The sequence below is a fragment of the Trematomus bernacchii genome, unplaced genomic scaffold, assembly GCF_902827165.1.
Source record: "Trematomus bernacchii unplaced genomic scaffold, fTreBer1.1, whole genome shotgun sequence".
Taxonomy (NCBI): domain Eukaryota; kingdom Metazoa; phylum Chordata; class Actinopteri; order Perciformes; family Nototheniidae; genus Trematomus; species Trematomus bernacchii.
This window is the reverse complement of record NW_022987705.1, coordinates 6,053,101-6,071,425: the sequence shown is the minus strand read 5'-3', so window position 1 is coordinate 6,071,425 and position 18,325 is coordinate 6,053,101. Positions and strand designations below refer to the sequence as shown.

General features: G+C 40.4%; 2 protein-coding genes across 2 annotated transcripts; one reads left to right on the top strand and one right to left on the bottom strand.

Annotated features, from left to right (window-relative positions):
- The first annotated feature begins 565 nt into the window (after window positions 1-565).
- On the top strand, window positions 566-8,392 carry LOC117490511 (zinc finger Y-chromosomal protein). Its single transcript, XM_034140271.1, has 7 exons — window positions 566-845; window positions 2,824-2,920; window positions 3,085-3,399; window positions 4,205-4,354; window positions 4,780-4,902; window positions 5,708-5,845; window positions 6,034-8,392. Exons 2-7 carry the CDS (start codon window positions 2,854-2,856, stop codon window positions 7,332-7,334), a joined length of 2,094 nt encoding a protein of 697 aa, XP_033996162.1. The 5' UTR covers window positions 566-845; window positions 2,824-2,853; the 3' UTR covers window positions 7,335-8,392.
- A 2,197-nt stretch (window positions 8,393-10,589) lies between these two features.
- zgc:153704 (uncharacterized protein LOC767759 homolog) lies at window positions 10,590-13,397 on the bottom strand. Its single transcript, XM_034140183.1, has 6 exons — window positions 13,257-13,397; window positions 11,986-12,125; window positions 11,363-11,442; window positions 11,148-11,261; window positions 10,969-11,070; window positions 10,590-10,865 (listed from the first exon to the last, which is right to left on the bottom strand). The coding sequence occupies exons 1-6, from the start codon at window positions 13,347-13,349 to the stop codon at window positions 10,846-10,848; spliced, it is 549 nt and encodes a 182-aa protein (XP_033996074.1). The 5' UTR covers window positions 13,350-13,397; the 3' UTR covers window positions 10,590-10,845.
- Between the last annotated feature and the right edge of the window lie 4,928 nt (window positions 13,398-18,325).

Sequence of the window (18,325 nt, the reverse complement as noted above, 5' to 3'; positions counted from 1 at the left end):
ATTGTAAAACTACTCATGTAAAGTACTAAGTAATACATCCAATGTGTACTTAAGTAGTAGTACATTTTTTTAAAGTTTTCTTCCAGTGTTGTTGAGATGTGGAATATTTCCTTTTTATTTTCTATTACCTATGCATGCATCACAAATATCTTATTGGATCCTATAAAATATTATTTTAAGATTTATTGGACTTTTTAAGTTAATTGACCAGGAGGCTGAGGTTCTTGTGAAGAAACAGTAAGGTTTAATGCAGTCAGGATTAAACTGAAACTGTGATAGGTGTTTCATTGGAAACATGTCAGCTATTTGTTTAAATGTTGGATGCTCTCGGTTTGGAGGACATAGTATAATCTCTTTTTATTATACACTTCTTCGCTGCATAGTTACACGTCTACTGTTGGGGGAAACGAAGCCGTTCTCAGCCCATTACTAGCTACATCAACCTCGGGGCTCAAACTAATTAAAATTAACACTGCATTGCACGTCTTGACATAACCCGTTAGAACAGCGGTGCTCAGATTATGGCCTGTTTGGTGCCTGCCAGTGTGATTTCCACCACAACCCTTCCGCATTTTCCTGCTGCTCTCGGGCTGTGACGTGTCGTGCTGACGGCGGCCTCGGAGCTGGAGGAGCAGGGGGCTGTAGCATGACAAGAACTGGCTCCAGACGTCCTGCTTTGCTTTCAGCCGAGCTCCAGAAACAACCCATAACCCCTCCTTCTCCGCTCCTCTCCGGCCCGCCCAAATAACACAAAATTCCCGACTGAATCCAGCCCGAGTCTGGGGGAACCAGGCGGCCTGGGAAGCCGAGGTGTGGACGGAGGCCATCCCTGCAGCATACATCTGGTACGCGGGTCATTTTTTGCTCCGGGCCACCCGTTTGCAAAGCTATGTTTGCATTTGTGCGTGTCCGTGTGTCTTTGTTTTTGCATGCATGTGGTATTTTAATTTATTTCTTCATTGTCACCGAGAGGCCGCAAAGGGTTGGGCCTTTTCTTCTCAGGCCCGGGCCCCCATAGAGGCCGTAATTGGTAATTCAGGCCTATCCTGTTAGCTAGCATTCCCGCTGAAAATATGGTTTTATATGGATTTTGTATATCCATGGCTTACGTTATTTGGGATGAAATACAAGATTTAGTGAGCGTTATAGCTATCAACAGAATCCAATTAGCTATTTCTCATCGCCGAGGTGTATTTTCATTAAGTGTTGAATTAGCATTCGTCCAGAAACCAAGCTAACAAAATGGCGGATGCTAGTGTGATGAAAATCGGTTGTAGAAAACGAGTGTGTTTAGCGCTCCTCCTGCTAGCTTGCTGCTGCAGATTCGCTAAAGTGTAAACCTAGACTAATCTTTCTCATTTATTTAGGAGTTTGATCCTCCTTCGTGCATGTGGGTGCAACCTTTCTTTGCTTAAATGTGTGTTTTTGCAATAAAAATCGGGGCTTTGCGTGTGTAATCAGTGCTAAAGCTGCTCCAGTGGTCAGTTGAGGACATTACCGTTAATCAGCTCTTCGTGCTTACACTGTGTCTAGTCTGGTGTGAATGTGTAACGCAGGCTAAGTTAGTGAGACCACCCTGGTTTTAATGTGTTGGCGGCATCTTTTCAGTACACCGATGCCCTGTGTTGTGCGCCACATCTCCACACACCGTTGTTATCATTTTCCACCTGGAGGTGGGGGATGGTACATTCAGTGGAAATTAAATGGCACCCCGGCTGCATCGTTCACACCACTGTTTACATTTCTGCACCCCCCCTGTGTGTAACGGGGAGATATTTCGATCGCACATTATCTCATCTCCATGGTGAAGGAAACACTATTACCATTTTGGTTGAACGATTTGTTTAGTTGTTGTGGCTGATGCAGACAGTGCAATTATGCCACTTGATGTCCTTTGCGGCAGACACAAGCTAACACTGCACAACTGTATTCCACATGTTAATTTAAATGCCTCCCCTCTCATATATACACTCAATTCACCTGTGAGGTCAGATTTATTTACAGTGAAATACATATGTTTTTCATCAGGTGACTTTAACAAATCAAATACAACTCTTCATAGAGGAACCTGTTCATTGCAGCAGCAGAATAAAACACGGCAAAGTGTGAAGTAAAACAGAGTAGTTGGTTGGTTTTTAACAAGAACACAACTGACGGCATAATAACATAATATGAATTGAAGGTAATGTATTTTAGGACTGAGTTGCTTTTGGTTTCTACACTAGTGTTGATATGATTGAGTATTGTGAAGTACAAATTGTAAATATATTTTATGCTAGTTTTTAATATATGGGTCTACAGAGTTGGACACATTTTGGTCTCAACCAAATATGTAGTGAGGTTTGAAACTGTCTTAGTCCTAGAAAATGTCACATGTGCACACTGTTTACATTATCAAGGTGATGGCAGTCAATTCCATGTTTTCCTGAAAGAAAACTCAACAGACTACAGTCTTTAAAGATGAATATGTTTCAGCTGTTAGGTGTTGCTCAGGCTTCAGTAGCTGTGTAACACAAGGCCAGTGGTCTCTTTATCATGTGAATCAAATTATCAACATATTGGCCAAACACACATTAAGTTGCTTCTTCAAAAAGCAAAGGATAACAGGCTCATTGTGGCTTTCCCTTGCCAGATCTGTTAAATAAATGACTTGATTCTGTTCAGGTTAACATTCACGTTCAAATCTTGTTTGAGAATCTTTGTTTCCTGGTTATTTCAAATCACATTAATTACCATGAACACCTGATTTTGATTATGTTTAGCTTTGTTTCAAACAGTTTTGTTCACAAAGATCTAAACGGACTTTCTATCCTTTGCTTTCAGCGCTCCACTAACAAATGCATTGCGAGGACAATGGATGAGGATGTCACCAGGCTATCAATACATTCTGAAGAGCCTAAAATAATATTACACGGATCGGGTAATTAGCAATTTTTTGTTTGTTTTTGGTATGTGTCAATTCTTATTAACATGTTAGAGTTTCAAATAATTGTCTGGTGTCTGTAGTAAACCAGTAATATAGTTACCATTTAAATAAATCCACAAACACTAATATCGTTATCTGGGTAATCCTGCTTCTTCCAGATGAGGGTGGTGCCGGTGGGCAGGAGTTTGTTGTGGAGCTTCAAGAGACAGTGTTGGTGTCCGAAGGCGAGGGCGAAGGCATGGCGGTTCACAGGTTCGCGCCAGACGAGCTCGTCATCCAGGATGCTGTCGAGGATGTGGTATCTGAGTATGTGCACTGCGATGAAGACGAGGACGTAGCAGTGGAAACCTGCGTGATGGCTCTTGATGGCGATGAGGAAGGAGTTGCCATGGGAGACATCCCTGAAGATGGGCTGGACCCTGAGGAGGAGGACGACGACCAAGATGGCTGTGGGGATTATCTCATGATATCCTGTAAGTTTACACATGTTTTCGCTAAAACTCACTAATTCATTAACATAAATATCATGTAAATGCTCCCAAATTTGGAATTTATACTAAGCGAAATGCTTATTGTCATCTTCGGTCTATGGGCAGGTTAGTGTTCTATCACATCTCTGCTCAGTGGAGGACTGCGGCTAATTTTTTTTTTTTTAAAACGACCAAATTGTGACACTTGTGTTTTAAACTCGTGACCGTGCAGCTTCAGAGTTTGTGAAACATTTCAGACTTTCATTTTCTGTTTTATATTAAGCATCACTGGTTCATAGCCACATGATTAACACAAGCAGCCAGTATACGTTAACTGCAATAATTACAAGAATAATTGCAGCAATTATTGCCCCACTGTACATTTTCCTCGTCTCACAACCCAAAGTGGTACACACTCTGTAAATGGGTATGATACACACTCGGTGGTCATTACCACCAAGTGTTAACCTTCAATCTCAACTGCTAGTGTGTTAGTGGACCCGCAGTAAGAAATGTTGGACTCAATTTGTATTTCAGTAGTATTGAGGAACCAGAACTCCTTCTAACCCAACATTTTTGGATTTAATTGTTGCCACTTTAGAACTGACTAGCTAATATGTATTACTATTCAAAAGAGGACTATTCAGAAGAGATGGTGTACAAATTGAAATGAGTGAAACTATTTCCAAACTTCATCTTCACTTTAAATAATAGTGACAAGGTAATAAGCATTGATGTTGTCAGAAATGACTCTCGACCCCTTGCATCATGTCTCTAATGAAATGTGTTGTGTGTGTCTCCTCGCTAGTGGACGAAGCTGGCAAAATGGTGTCCGAGGATGGAACAGAGGTCACAGTGGAGGGAGCTGTGGAGGACCAGGAAGTGGAGAAGGATGAGGATGGGCAGGAAGTGATAAAGGTGTACATCTTCAAGGCTGATTCTGGCGAGGATGACATGGGTGAGTTACATTTAAACCTGTAAGAAAGTGATTGCCACTAAATACAAAATAAAAGAATATGCTTTATCTAGCTCACAGTTAAAAGTTGTTGTTACATCCACCACTCGGCTCTAATAAGATCAAATAGTAATGCATTTAAATTGTCTTGTTTATTCAAAGAACCTTGATCTGTTGTAGAAGTTATTAGCCAATGTTATTGTTTCTGGCTTCAACTGAAAACTGGTATCTTCAGGTCTTGAAATGATTTAAAATGTTATTCAGGTTCCAATAACGAGGGCCTCAAAAGTCTTAATAATGATTTGCTATTATACTTGAGACGATATAGTGAAAATGGTGGTGAGGGCTCAGTCTCTCTGGGGTTGAAAAATAATGTGTCAGATTTTCCAAAAGTGGAGGATTTTAAATGGTTTATTTTAATTCTGCAGGAGAATCGGTTGACATCAGCGACGGAGACACGGAGAGTGTGGCGTTAACAGAGTCTTCAGGCCTCCGAGAGAAGATGGTCTACATGTCTGTCGGGGATTCTCATCACAATCAAGGAAACCACGGTGAGTCTGTCGGATCCAACAATTGTGATGATATCATGAAGCTAAACGTTACTAGTTTTTTGGTCATGTAAATGTAAGGCTCCTCAACAGGGGGGACCAAGGTAGGGCTGCACGATATTGGAAAAAACTGACATTGCGATATTTTCTTCCCCTGCGATATATATTGCGATATGAAAAAATACAGGAATTGAAGAAAAGACAGTTTTTTTTGTCCGCAAACCATCCTTTCTTGAACTTTAATGCTATACAATTGGTATTTTCTTAACAATATTTAACCGGTAGCTCGGTTATCCTGCTGTGATCTGATCAAGAATGGTTGTGATTGGTGGTTTGCTGTCACTCAAGTACCCCTGACATGAGAGCTGCGCGAGTTTTCCTTTTGTAGCAAGCAGCAAAAGAATTGTAACATGACGTGTTTGAGTTCATTTGCCTACTTAATATCGCACGTATACAAAAATTAATTTAAATTAAATTATAATTGCACGTCCTGCGATGTGAATATCGCGCATGCGCATAACGCGATTATCGTCACGACACGATATATCGTGCAGCCCTAGTCCAAGGTTTATATAGAATTGGTGGAATACCCAGTAACTCATGACCACTTATGTGACAGTGTGTCTCTAAGCAAGGACTTCATGCCTCTGGCCTGTACAGCTGCTTATGGCCAGCACCCCTTTTATTAAATTGCTTTTAAAACCACACTGGAAGCCTGTGCATCAACAGTGTCTTAGCAAAAGCTTTACAGATGCCAGTGTTGTTTATTTTCCTGGTTTAAGACATTCTGTTGGTCTCACATGTGCAGATGATAGCGAGAGTTGTGAAAACAGAAACGGTGCCGCCAGTGCTCTGCTGCACATCGATGAGTCTGACGGGGTGGATGAAATCAACAGACAACGCAACAAGAGCAGGAGACGGTCGGAGCCTCGCCAGGTGCAGACAGGTAAGAGCAACACGAAGTTCATGGATTGTTTTATAATCGTTGCACAATACAAATACTGTTTAAATCATAACTCTTAAAGTGGAGCTGTTCAAAGCTCAGCAAGAGCAGAAATGACACTTGAAGCTTTTTAAATAAATGTTATTTTGTATCACTTTGAAATGATTGGTGTCATCTCTGTTTCCCTCCAGCCATCATCATCGGCCCGTACGGTCAGCCTCTCACAGTTTACCCCTGCATGCTCTGTGGTAAAAAGTTCAAGTCACGGGGTTTCCTTAAACGCCACACCAAGAATCACCACCAGGAGGTTCTGACGAGGAAAAAGTACCAATGTACAGACTGTGACTTCACCACCAACAAGAAAGCCAGCCTCCACAACCACATGGAGGTACACGCTCTGAACAGCAAGGCCCCTTTCGAGTGTGAAATGTGCGGCAAGGAGTTCCACCAGCAGGCGGCGCTGTTCTCTCACAGATTGCAGCACCACCACCGAGAGCCCAAGGGCCAGTCGCCCACAACGCCAAACAAGATGCATAAATGCAAGTTCTGTGAATATGAAACGGCCGAGCAAGGGCTGCTCAACCGGCACCTGTTGGCCGTCCACAGTAAGAGCTTCCCCCACATCTGTGTAGAATGTGGAAAAGGCTTTCGACACCCTTCGGAGCTGAAGAAACACATGCGCACGCACACGGGCGAGAAGCCCTACTCCTGCCTGTACTGCGACTACAAGTCGGCCGATTCCTCCAATCTCAAGACACACATCAAAACTAAGCATAGCAAAGAGATGCCATACAAATGTGAGCGCTGTTTCCAGACCTTTGCCGAGGAGGAGGAGTTAATGCAGCATGGACTAACGCACGAGGAGAATAAGACCCACCATTGTGCCCACTGTGATCACAAAAGTTCCAACTCGAGTGACCTGAAACGCCATATCATATCCGTTCACACCAAGGACTATCCACACAAATGTGCCATTTGTGGTAAAGGCTTCCACCGACCGTCTGAACTGAAGAAGCACTCGGTGTCGCACCGGACCAAGAAGCTTCATCAGTGCCGCCACTGCAACTTCAAAATTGCAGACCCTTTTGTTCTCAGTCGCCATATCTTGTCCGTGCACACAAAGGAGCAACAGTCCTCTCCTGAAAAGAGTGAGTCGGGTAAGAGGACAGAGACACACACTCCTGTTGTGTCGCCTAAAAAGTCTGCAGCCAGCGCGTCCAGCGCTGCTAGCCAGGCCAGCAGAGTCAGTGCAGCCAGCTTAGCCAGCAGTGTGACTGTCGTCATTGGCAAAGGACAGAAAGAAAGGAGAATCTACCAGTGCCAGTACTGCGACTACAGCACCGGGGACGCTTCGGGGTTCAAGCGGCACGTGATCTCCATTCACACTAAAGACTATCCGCACCGCTGCGAGATCTGTTCGAAAGGTTTCCGACGACCTTCTGAGAAGAACCAGCATATCATACGCCACCACAAAGATGTGGTGCAGGAGTGACTCTGACCGAGCCAAAAACTGTGCCACAACAAAGAACAATGTCGAAGCAACCATCACACCCCAAACTCTGCACCCTCAGCACCACACAGGCCACACTCAAACAATGTGGCGTGTGTGTGTGCTGCACTTAGTCCGTTCTGTTGTTTTGACCTTTTTTGATCGTCAGCCTAATGTTTGTTCAGAAATGTATACACATGTACATAACACAATGCTCTGTCCCGAGTTAGCAACAGAACCCCTCTGTAGACTTGCACTTTTAACTGCATGTCCCTTTGCTGGTGACGGTGTGCATGGCAGATTGTGCAGATGTCTCTTTGTAGATATACATTTTATTTTTATTTTGCAGGCAGCAATCAGTTGTCAATCACAATGGGCCTAATTATGTCTCAAGACTGTTCGATTTGCAAAACGTTTGCATCATTTTGTCATAATTTACTCAACAAAGCAGTATGGATTAGCAACATTCTCCCAGTAGCACTTCCTGGTGAACATCATGATTAATGCTGTAATCAAGTTATGTGTGATATGAATCGTGTGTGTATGAGCAGGCCTGTCACGATAACTACTTTTATTGGACAATATATAATCGTGGAAATGATTTTAATCAACAATATTGTAATTTTAAAAACTATTTTATGCAACTTTAAAATATAATATATTGTAATTCCCATATAGAAAGTTTAGACTTTGAAATTTCATTGTGAAAAAATATTAAAATATCTTAAATTGGATAAACCACAGAACCAAAACAATAACAAAAGTCAACTCAAGCTCTGATAGCAAAATGAACCTTGCTCAAATCTTAAAATGGTAAGGAAAAACTCGCCATTCATTCTGGATATAATGTTGGCGATATTCTTATGTTAAAAAAAACATGTTTATTGTTTATTGTAGCAAAAATGGACATTCAAGATTTTTATCATAACATATACACAACTACGGTGTCATTATGTAATGTATGACAAACTTAGATCGCAGGTTCCTCAACAGTGCAATTACAAGACATTAACATTTTTTTTTTTTTTAAACAATAGAAACAGTGCAAGCTCAGGTGTTTAATAGTCTTATTGCCTGTGGGATGAAAGTGTCTGGTGGTTTTTAGTCCGGATGCTGTGGTAGCGCCTGCCACAGTTTGTGGCTGGGGTGATGGGGGTCTTTTGTAATCCTGAGGGCTTTCTTCCTGAGCCGCTGGGAGTAACGGCCCCTACACACGGCGGCGTGCGTTGAAGCTTCAACGCTTCTGCCCATTCACTTTGAATGGGGTGACGTCACGCTTCGCTGAACTGCATTGTGGGAGCAAAGCTCGCTTCAAAAGTAGAGCAATGTTCTACTTTTGAAGCTTCGACGGAAGCGTCAGCAAATCGAATCATATGCCAGTACATAACCTCTAGCCAATCAAACCGCTGCTTGTGTGTCCGGGGCGGGAGATTCATGTGATTGGTTGTTGGTTGAGCGTCAGACATGCCCGCCGGCAAGCTTCAACGCACGCCGCCGTGTGTAGGGGCCGTAAAGGTCCTCCATGGATGGCAGCTCCGTCCTGGTGATGTGCTGTGCAGTTTTCACCACCCTCTGTAAAGCCTTACGGTTGAGGGCGGTGCAGCTGCCGTACCAGGCCGTGATGCAGCCAGTCAGGATCCTCTCTATGGTGCCCCTGTAGAAGTTGTACATGTCCATATATCTTACAATAAGTCGATATGTAATTATTGTGACAGTCCAAAGTGTGAGCGAGAGGAAGAATGAATGAAAAACAAAGCATCTGCTGTGCTTCCTGGTGCTCCGGCCCCACCACTCTGTTCGCATTTTAGTTTTTTGCTAAAAACACAAGGATTTATAATTATAATAATATATATATATATATAATTATAATTCTTGGCTTTGTACACAGGATCATGAACTCATGGATGTGTCATGATGGTGATGAAAGTTCACATATGCACCTCTATCACAATGCGACCAATACCCCGTCATACCTATGAGTTTTCAGTGAGTACTTTGAGTTGTTCAGAACAAGTGCCCAAAGCAGTAAAGACGACCCCCTGACTATTTTGATTCCAATAATGCTACCTAGAGAGTGAGATCCCGTTTGTTTGAAAAGGCTGATTTTGTTGTGATGACCATTAGAACTGATGACAAGCTTTTTCGGGCAGATGGTTTATTTTTCAATGATCATGTCGATACATCTATTAAATCCCAGCTTTTTTACTAAAACAGGAAAGGTTCACTTCAGCGTCCCACTGTCTGGCCTCATGAATCAAACAGTGTAACTGGAGCTGCTGTTATTAAAACTATGGACAGAATATTTGTGTCTCGCCCTCACAGATGTACTCTTGCCAGTGGAAAGGTATATCTTTTTAGATTCAACTTCAGAAGACAGGTGCTGGTGGTGTACTTGTACTATGGCTTTTTACCCTTTTGTTATCACCTGTGATTATTCCTGTTTTTATATTTATTTCATTTACAAGTTGTTGTATAGTTAAGTGTAACTAGACTTCTATGGGACGTAAATTATTGTTTTGTATACAAATCTGTACAAAGCGTGTAGATGTAAACACTTGATAACAAGGAAATCTGAACTGTGTTGTTATGGATGTACTTCAACGTATTTGTTAAAAAAGTAATAAAAGCAAAGTATTTTAGATGTTTTGTTTTCTATTTTCACACATTGTCGAAGGCCCACCGCTCAATAACTTGTTTTGAGAGATTTGACCTTTTACAGTGCAGGATTATTTTTCGTTCATACGGCTGTCTTTAAAGTCATTGCTAAAGGCCCAAACTTTCTGTGGTCACCTCAAATCAGAATTTTTTTCTGGTAAACAAGTTATGTTTACAGTCAGTCAGTGTAACTGTCTTTAAGGTCTGACCAGGGCATACAACCATTTATATACTGTTATTACATGGCTTAGTTGAATACTCGATTCTGATTGGTCAATTCAGAACACGTGACACGTTAATCCAGAACAGACAGACCGCTGTCAAGGATTTATTGACCGTTGTTAAGGACGCTCACATCTGCGGAAAGAAGTTCGGTCGATTTAACTGCATACAGTTTTGGCTTCGCGTCGGGCTCCTGATCAGCCTGTCGAGTGTTCTTTTCCCCATAATGACTGCGTCGCTGCACATTATCCCTTACTTAAAAATGTTCAAAGCCGAAAACTCTTAAAAGTTGGAAACCTGCATATCTTGTCGTTGGTGCACAATCTGGATTTTTTTAAAAGGACTAATTGAGCTTTATTGTGCAAAAAAAAAATCATCAGGCACATTCAAAGCAGAGCATTTAATGTCTCAAACATGTCTGAAGTACATAAAGAGTAGAACTGCTGGTGAATTAAAGCAAAGCATATTATACTGAAACCAGGCTTTACATTGTTTAGTGGCATTATTTTCTTAACACCACATCTGAAAGAGCAGTGTAAACAAAATAAAATGAGTATTGGCGTTAAACACCGATAGATGTAGAATATTCATGAAGTCTTCAGAAAGCTTGTTGACATACAGACACCGGAGCAGGAAGTTAAGCAGCTGGGCACTCCGCTGGAGAGGGGTAAAGAGAAACAGAGTAAAGCATGATTGTGCACCTTAATCACAGGTTGTTGGTTTTGTTTACAGGAAACCTCTCCATTTATATGAGACATACCATTTTTGGGAAGGAAAGCGATATTCTCCGGCAGGACACCAGTCCCCAAGGAGAACTGCCTGAACCTCTCCAGCAGGTCGGCGCTGAGCTCCACTCCACGGCCTGAAGCACCACAGGAAGTTAGTACATGACTGCATTTAGGATTACCGTTATAAAGTCTAGCATCATGGCAACTTTACCATATAGTTTGTTGACAACGGTGGGATCACTCCCTTTGGTTTTAATGGTGTGAGTCAGCGCGTACTCGTCATACTTCACATCCACCATCGACATGTCGTTCACACTGCCCCAGCCTGATGAGGGGAAGAGTTCATGGGAAAGCAGAAGAATTGTGGGTTTATTGTGATTGTTCAAGGCCTCTATGTGTTTAGTGTGTGTACATTGGTGCACTCACGGTCACTTGTGTACGTGAGCTTCCCGGGCACATTGGTCTGCTTGGCCAGGTTGTTCATTCTCCAACAGGAGCCATCAGAGCTGCCAAGAAAGCATTAAAGCATGACCTTACCTTTCCTATATTACCTCCTTGTATTCCTTGACATCTTGTATATCATGGTCATATGCTGCATGTTTGCAAAAAGGTTTTAACATTCGACCTGCAGTGCATTTCTTGTTCTCTGTTTATCTTGTGTTGTGTGCCGTTTTGTTTAAGCACTTTGAGCTGCACCTTATGTGTAAAAAGTGATAAACAACTTTACTATTATTTATTACTCAACAAGTCTAAATTTAATATGAAAGGTCAAAAGTGACAGTGCAGTGCAGGGGCGGACTGGCCCCCCCCGTTGACAATTTACTAGCGGTATCGAGTTTCCCGGGCTGATTTTTAGTCCCAGTCGGCCCCTGGTGCAGTGTGTGATATGAATAAAAAGCTTCAGTCTTGATTATAAAATAAGTGAGACTTGCAGCGGGCTAGTGGTTTTTCTGGCAGTTCTTCCAGACATATGTAGCATAATTACTAAATACTGCTTCTCCATGTTTAGTTGTGTCTCTTGGCTGCTTTCTCTCTCCTCACTTATTTACCTGAGACTGGCGTAGGACATGTCCAGGTCCCCATCAGCAGTCGGGGTCAACATGGCGGTGCCCATCTTCATGTCGGCTTTGCGGTTGACAAACCACTGGGCATTCGTGGCAAATCCTATCAGGTACCACTTCCCTGCCATCTGTGGACACACACAAGGCGAACAATAGAGTAAGTGTTGACCGGTTAGGTGATAGCAGCTTTAAAAAAAACATCACAATTCCTCTGAATGCAGTGGTTAAATGTACTGTTTAATATTGTATTTCATACTCCATTACTTCTATCTAATAACTTCAGTTTCTTTACAGATTCATATTAATTATACATAATACAGTCAGTAAATAATTGAACATGGACTATTACTTTAAGTTAAGACTAATTGTATGTCCCATTGGTTAAAATCACAAGCAGAACCTCCTACTTTACCTGCTGCAACATTAAAATGTTTGACACATTAAAGGTGGGGTAGGTCATTTTGGAGAAACCAGCTCGAGTCCGCTGGAATTTGAAAATACACAGCCGGAAAAAATCTGCCACTTCCTTACAGAGCCCCTCCTCCAACACACACGAACGTGCACATGACCAATGAGGGCACGAGATAAGTTTGTGCCCCGATGGAAGGCTGACAGGCAGGTAGGCCATCCAGTTACTTTAGCCGGGCCGGCTAAAATGATTGGTCGTGCTTTTTACAGTACTACGGCTTCCAGAGATTAAAAATGGTTATGGATTTTTTGTCAAAGCACTTAAGATATTCATTGCTATCGGGATGTTAAGAGCATTCCATGGAATATAACAAAAAGTGTATCTCGTGCCGGTTTCTCAAACTTACCTACCCCACCTTTAATTCATAAAAAAATATTATTGAATTTTACAAAATATAATTAAAACATTTCTCATTCTTCATTATGAATACTTTTAAGTTTGATACTTAAATTCTTCTAATGCTTTTGTACTTTTGACTGAAAGCAGGACCTGTAACAGAGTATGTTTACACTGTAGTAAGTATTAGTACTGCTTCTTAGGTAAAACAGAGCTGCCTAAATGTCACCATGCATGTTGCAAAGATATTACAAATACACAACATTAGGTACACAGCTGTTTGTACCATTTTATGCATGCTTTTTTATGCATTTAAATGTGATAATCGCCAAGTTGCACTAGCCAGCAAAATCAGATAGATAGAGTTTTAACAAAAATGCAAACAGGCACCATAAATCATTTTATGACTAAGGTTAAAAATACTGCTTATAATCCACCATGTAGTCCATCTCACCCCCTGTATGTTGAAGTCAGCCTGCGGTACGACTTGAGCAGAAACGGAGAAGGAGCAGAGCACGGCTCCCAGCACGGTCAGCAGGAGAGTCATGGCTACTGAGTGTTGATGACGAGCTATTGTTGAAGTTCTGCTGGCGACCAGTTATATAGGCAGCACACACACACACACACACACACACACACACACACACACACACACACACACACACACACACACACACACACACACACACACACACACACACACACACACACACACACACACACACACACACACACACACACACACACACACACACACACACAGACAGACAGACCCTGGAGCTAGGATGGGTTCAAACACGTGAGGCTTACAAAACAGTTTCACTGCCACAAGGAGTTTTTAGCCTGGGCAGAATAACAGAAGAAGAAGAAGAGTATCAGAGGCCCGTATTCTGTCTGCCGCAAGATAAGATTCATGAAGTATTCTATAATGCAATGTCCTTTTGCAGCCTCCTATTTGTGAGCGTAAAAACACAGTAACCAAATGGTAAACAAAGCAGTGGCTGACCTCCAGGGCTTTCTGTGGCACAGAGTCAAATTCTCTGTCAGCAGTTGCGATGGTAAATCAAAGAGAAAACACAAAAGAGAGAAACTGATTGAGCTCCTAATCATGCATCATCGACATGTGATGAATTAAAACTCTTTTTAGTGTCTCTCTAATGGGTTTAAAGTATGGAAAAACGTCCTCCTTTGTCCTTAAGTTACTGATATAAAGGAGAACAGGGACTGACTGTTTGTACAGCTGGGTGCTCCCTCACAGTCATCTTCTTTCACATTCAGTCTCAAATATCACTCAGTAGCTGTTCTGCAGCCATTGAGAGCCATTAGAGTAGTTATTCAAGAGGCTATCAAGTGGAAGAATGGAAGTTAAATGGAGTATAAAAAGAGTCTCACTTTTTTTGATAACGTTAAATGGGAAATTATTGGAAAGCAATTGTAAACAATCCAACCAGGGCCAACATAGAGACAAGAAGTTGTAAATAGGGTAAACGCCAGCCTACTAAATTGACCTTAAGGTGAGATTGTTATGTTTCTTTTATAGTGTTTTACTCTGCAGTAGCAGCTAAACTAGTTATTTGAAATGCAGTTATATAGCACCTTTCTATTCTCCCAACATCTTAAAGGGCTTTTCCAACATTCACCTTTTCACACATGCATACACACACTGAAATCATGGCTGCAATATATTAGGTAATCCTATTTTCATTCATGCATTCATCTCAAAATGTTATTACCTATACCTTTCAGATTCAGAGTGTTGACACAAAATGTAATTAACAAATAAGCAGTTATAAGTAGCCCACACACATACAATACTTGTTATAATAATTCATAATGAGTACTTTACTTTTTCTACTTAGTTTATGTAATGCAGATATGTTATACTTTTTTTAAAGCCTTTGCTTGTAATTCTAACTTGTTCTCACTTTTGTGTGTGACCTCTCTGCTTTCTGCAGGATCTTTGCTGCACGGATAAATATGAATCCATGGGTGATGAGGAGGAGATTAATTAGTGTAATGAATCGAGAAGTCAGGTGCAGGCCGATACATGCACCAAAGCAAAGATTCCTCAGACCTACATACCTTGCCAGTTTGAACAGGCAGTTACTCTGCCCCGAGAAAAAAATATTTAAAGAAATGGCAGAGCAGAATTTAATACATGTTTTAAGACTCTCATTAAAAACGACTGTCACATTTACCAGTAAATACCAATGCAGGAATGTACTACTCCTTTAAACAAATGTACATTCAGACAAAGTATGTATTTATTGTTTAGACATCATGCAGATTTGCAAAGTCTCCCACTAGTTGGTATTTAATCGCCTGAATTATTAAAAAGCAGCATTAGTCTTGTACCAAAAGATTTCTCCACTTTATCTAACTTTCTATCAATATCTTAAACTTTCCATTTAATTGCTTCAGCTTCTGTGAAACTGTAAATCATCAGAGAGAAGATATGACAGGTCTTTGCCCAAAGCAAACACAGTCTCAAAAAGTCTCTGATACCCCAGCTAGAAATGTTTGGTTCTAAAAACAAAAAAGGTTTCTCCGGCACATAGGCTACGTCCCGAGCAGCATACACAGAGAAAACCAGCCAGGACAAAGTCCCCAGACACTGATTCCCTGGGGTTACTAGCCCCAAATGTTCATTAACCAAAAACGAAACACAACCGCTCAGTTTCAATTAAAAGCAGCGGCAAAAAGAAAAGTCTTCAGCCTGGATTTAGAAGTAGTAAGAGTTGCAAGGTAGGATAACGTTCTCTAAAAACGTTCTTAAAATGTTTGGTTTTATAAAAAAACCTTCTGTCATCTCAGGCCTTAATAACATCCTCAAAACATCCTCTGAATGTTGCAGTTAAAACGTTATGTCTTAGTTAACCTTACACCTTATAGGAACATTATTTGAAATAATAAACATCCTAAAAAGGCTCTTTGAACATCAGATTAAAACGTTTCTTTAAAACATTTTTAGAACCTGTAGGTAATGTTAGCCAAAGTTGTGAGAACGTTCCCCGCTAGCTGGGACATCTGGATACATCTGTCTCAGGAGCGTCAGAGCAGGCATGCAAACTCACTGAACATACACACTGTAAATGCAATGAGAGAGAAAAGTCCAACGGTATATTTTTTATATAAATTACTCATAATGGGATAATCAATGAGTCTCTGCAAAAGTCAATCATTTTCACAGGGTTATACGCATTGCTGGGATTCAATATACTTAGATTTATTAATTTATTAAAAGTAGCAATACTACAGTGTTAAATTACAAGTAAAAGTCTCACTCAAGTAAGAATGTTAGCATAAAATATACTAAAAGTACCAAAAGCAAGAGTACTCTGTAGTCTGAATCATATGATACTAAATAATGTAATTATAACTATATATGTATTCATGTGTCCCTTTAATGTTGCAGCTTATAAAGGTGGAGCTCATTTGAATAACTTAATTTATATATGTTGACTTGTATCACAAAATATAATTAAACAAAGGAATATTTTTATAAAATAATTAAATAAATGTAGTTATGTTGTGTGAGATTTCCCTCTCATATTAAGTACATTTTGAGGTACTTGTACTTTACTTGAGTATTTGAATGTGTTGCTATTTTTTTACTTCTACTACAATACAGAGGTAAATGGTGTACTTTTACTCCACTACATTTATTTAATACCTTTTAGTTACTTTACAGATTTGGATTAATGATGTGAAACACTTAAATATGACTTTAGTTACACCTTGAGTAAATAAGCTACCCTGCAGTATACAAAGTCATTCAAACTTACTGCACCTTTAGTTTGAGAACACTTTAATCTTGCATCAATAATTATAATCCAACATATAATATATTATTCTGAAATGGACCAATCTGCATAATGAGTACTTTTACTTTTGGTACTTGTATCAAATCAAATCAAATCAAGGTTTATTTATAAAGCACATTTAAAAGCGATTTTTGGTCGGGCCAAAGTGCTGTACATGTAATAACTACAATCACATAAAAACACATTTCTATAATCACAATAAAAGACAATAAATTACAACAGATATTTAAAAAAAAAACACAGGGAAAAGTCAGGAGTCGTGCTCCGCTCTGACTAGAAGGCCAGGGAGAAGAAGTGTGTCTTAAGAGTAGATTTAAAAACCCCTAGGGTCTGGGCCGACCTCACATGGAGGGGCAGAGTGTTCCAGAGCCTCGGGCCAGCTGCTGCCCTCTGGTTTTGAGCCTGGTCTTGGGCACTATCAGCAACAGCTGGTCAGCAGACCTTAAAGCTCTTGTTGGGGTGTAGCGCTGGTGGAGTTCAGCTATATAGGCCGGAGCCAGCCCATTTAGTGCTTATGTATATGTGTAGTATATTTTGATGGAGCTAATACTTTTCTACTTTTTACTTTTGAATGCAGGACTTTTACTTGTACCAGAGTATTCCTACACTTTTCTACTTTAACTCAAGTACAATATCTGAGTACTTCTCCCGTCCCTGGATTACATTACATTACATGTCACTTGTTAGATGCTTTTATCCAAAGCGATTTACATACTCAATACTGTGGGCAATCCCCACAGGAGCAATTTGGGGTGAAGTGTCTTGCCCAGGGACACAACGACACGCTGATTCCAGTGGGGTTTGAACCTGTGACCCCCTGATCCGAACACCAACGCACTAACCCACTACACCACACGCCAACCCGGATATACTCAAGTAAAAAAAACAAGAACCTTAAATGGCACAAATGTTGCTTCACAACTGGTCATGAACGCTAATATAACATATTCAAAACCATTGTTAATTGGATTACCTAATTACGACAGATGTGCACATGCTGCGGTGGATCCTATAATATTTAGTATACACTTGAAGTCAACAGTGAAGAAAGTAAAGAGCAGATTGGCCTGAGGATGGCGCCAGAGGAGAGGGGCTGCTGAGACCCTGCTGTGGAAGGAAGGAGATGTTATGATCATTTCGTTTTTGGGAGAAGGGGTGGGATTAAATAAGTGTAAACTTCTTCCCACCGCTTTTCGGATGTGTAATTAGGTAGATCATTTGTTTATATATAATTTGTAAGTCAATAATATTTTTGTTTATCAATTTGATACTGCTTAAATGTGTACAGCATCATAATTCTCTTGATTCATTTCATTATTAATATTATTTGTTGTATTATTGTATTACATGTTCTAAATAAATCAAATCAAATCAAATATAGCGATCTTCTTAATTTGATATCAGTATGGCGAGCTCAATGGATATTTTTAAAGTATAATAAAAAGGGTTTTACTTTGAGTAATATATAGCCCTAATTATTTTTTCAATATTATTTATTTTATCCTTTTGTTGTCCCTACATTTATTTATTTTGTTCATAGTACCATTATATTATTTATGTTTTGTCTGTGTTGTTTTAATCTTACCATGTAAAGCATTTGTGTCCGTATCAAATGCTGTGTAAATAAAGTTGAGTTGAGTTATTTTAAATGGAGGACATTGATTTAAACAGCTTGATCGATTGCTCCACCCAAGATGTG

What these genes read in the sequence shown, in the direction of transcription:
- LOC117490511 (XM_034140271.1), top strand. Translation starts at nt 2,854, where the DNA reads ATGGATGAGGATGTCACCAGGCTATCAATACATTCTGAAGAGCCTAAA. An exon ending in AATAATATTACACGGATCGG is followed by an intron (nt 2,921 to 3,084) that starts GTAATTAGCAAT and finishes TGCTTCTTCCAG; the next exon opens with ATGAGGGTGGTGCCGGTGGG. An exon ending in GGATTATCTCATGATATCCT is followed by an intron (nt 3,400 to 4,204) that starts GTAAGTTTACAC and finishes TCTCCTCGCTAG; the next exon opens with TGGACGAAGCTGGCAAAATG.
- zgc:153704 (XM_034140183.1), bottom strand. Translation starts at nt 13,349, where the DNA reads ATGACTCTCCTGCTGACCGTGCTGGGAGCCGTGCTCTGCTCCTTCTCC. An exon ending in ATGTCCTACGCCAGTCTCAG is followed by an intron (nt 11,443 to 11,985) that starts GTAAATAAGTGA and finishes CTTTCTTGGCAG; the next exon opens with CTCTGATGGCTCCTGTTGGA. An exon ending in CGTTGTCAACAAACTATATG is followed by an intron (nt 11,071 to 11,147) that starts GTAAAGTTGCCA and finishes GTGGTGCTTCAG; the next exon opens with GCCGTGGAGTGGAGCTCAGC.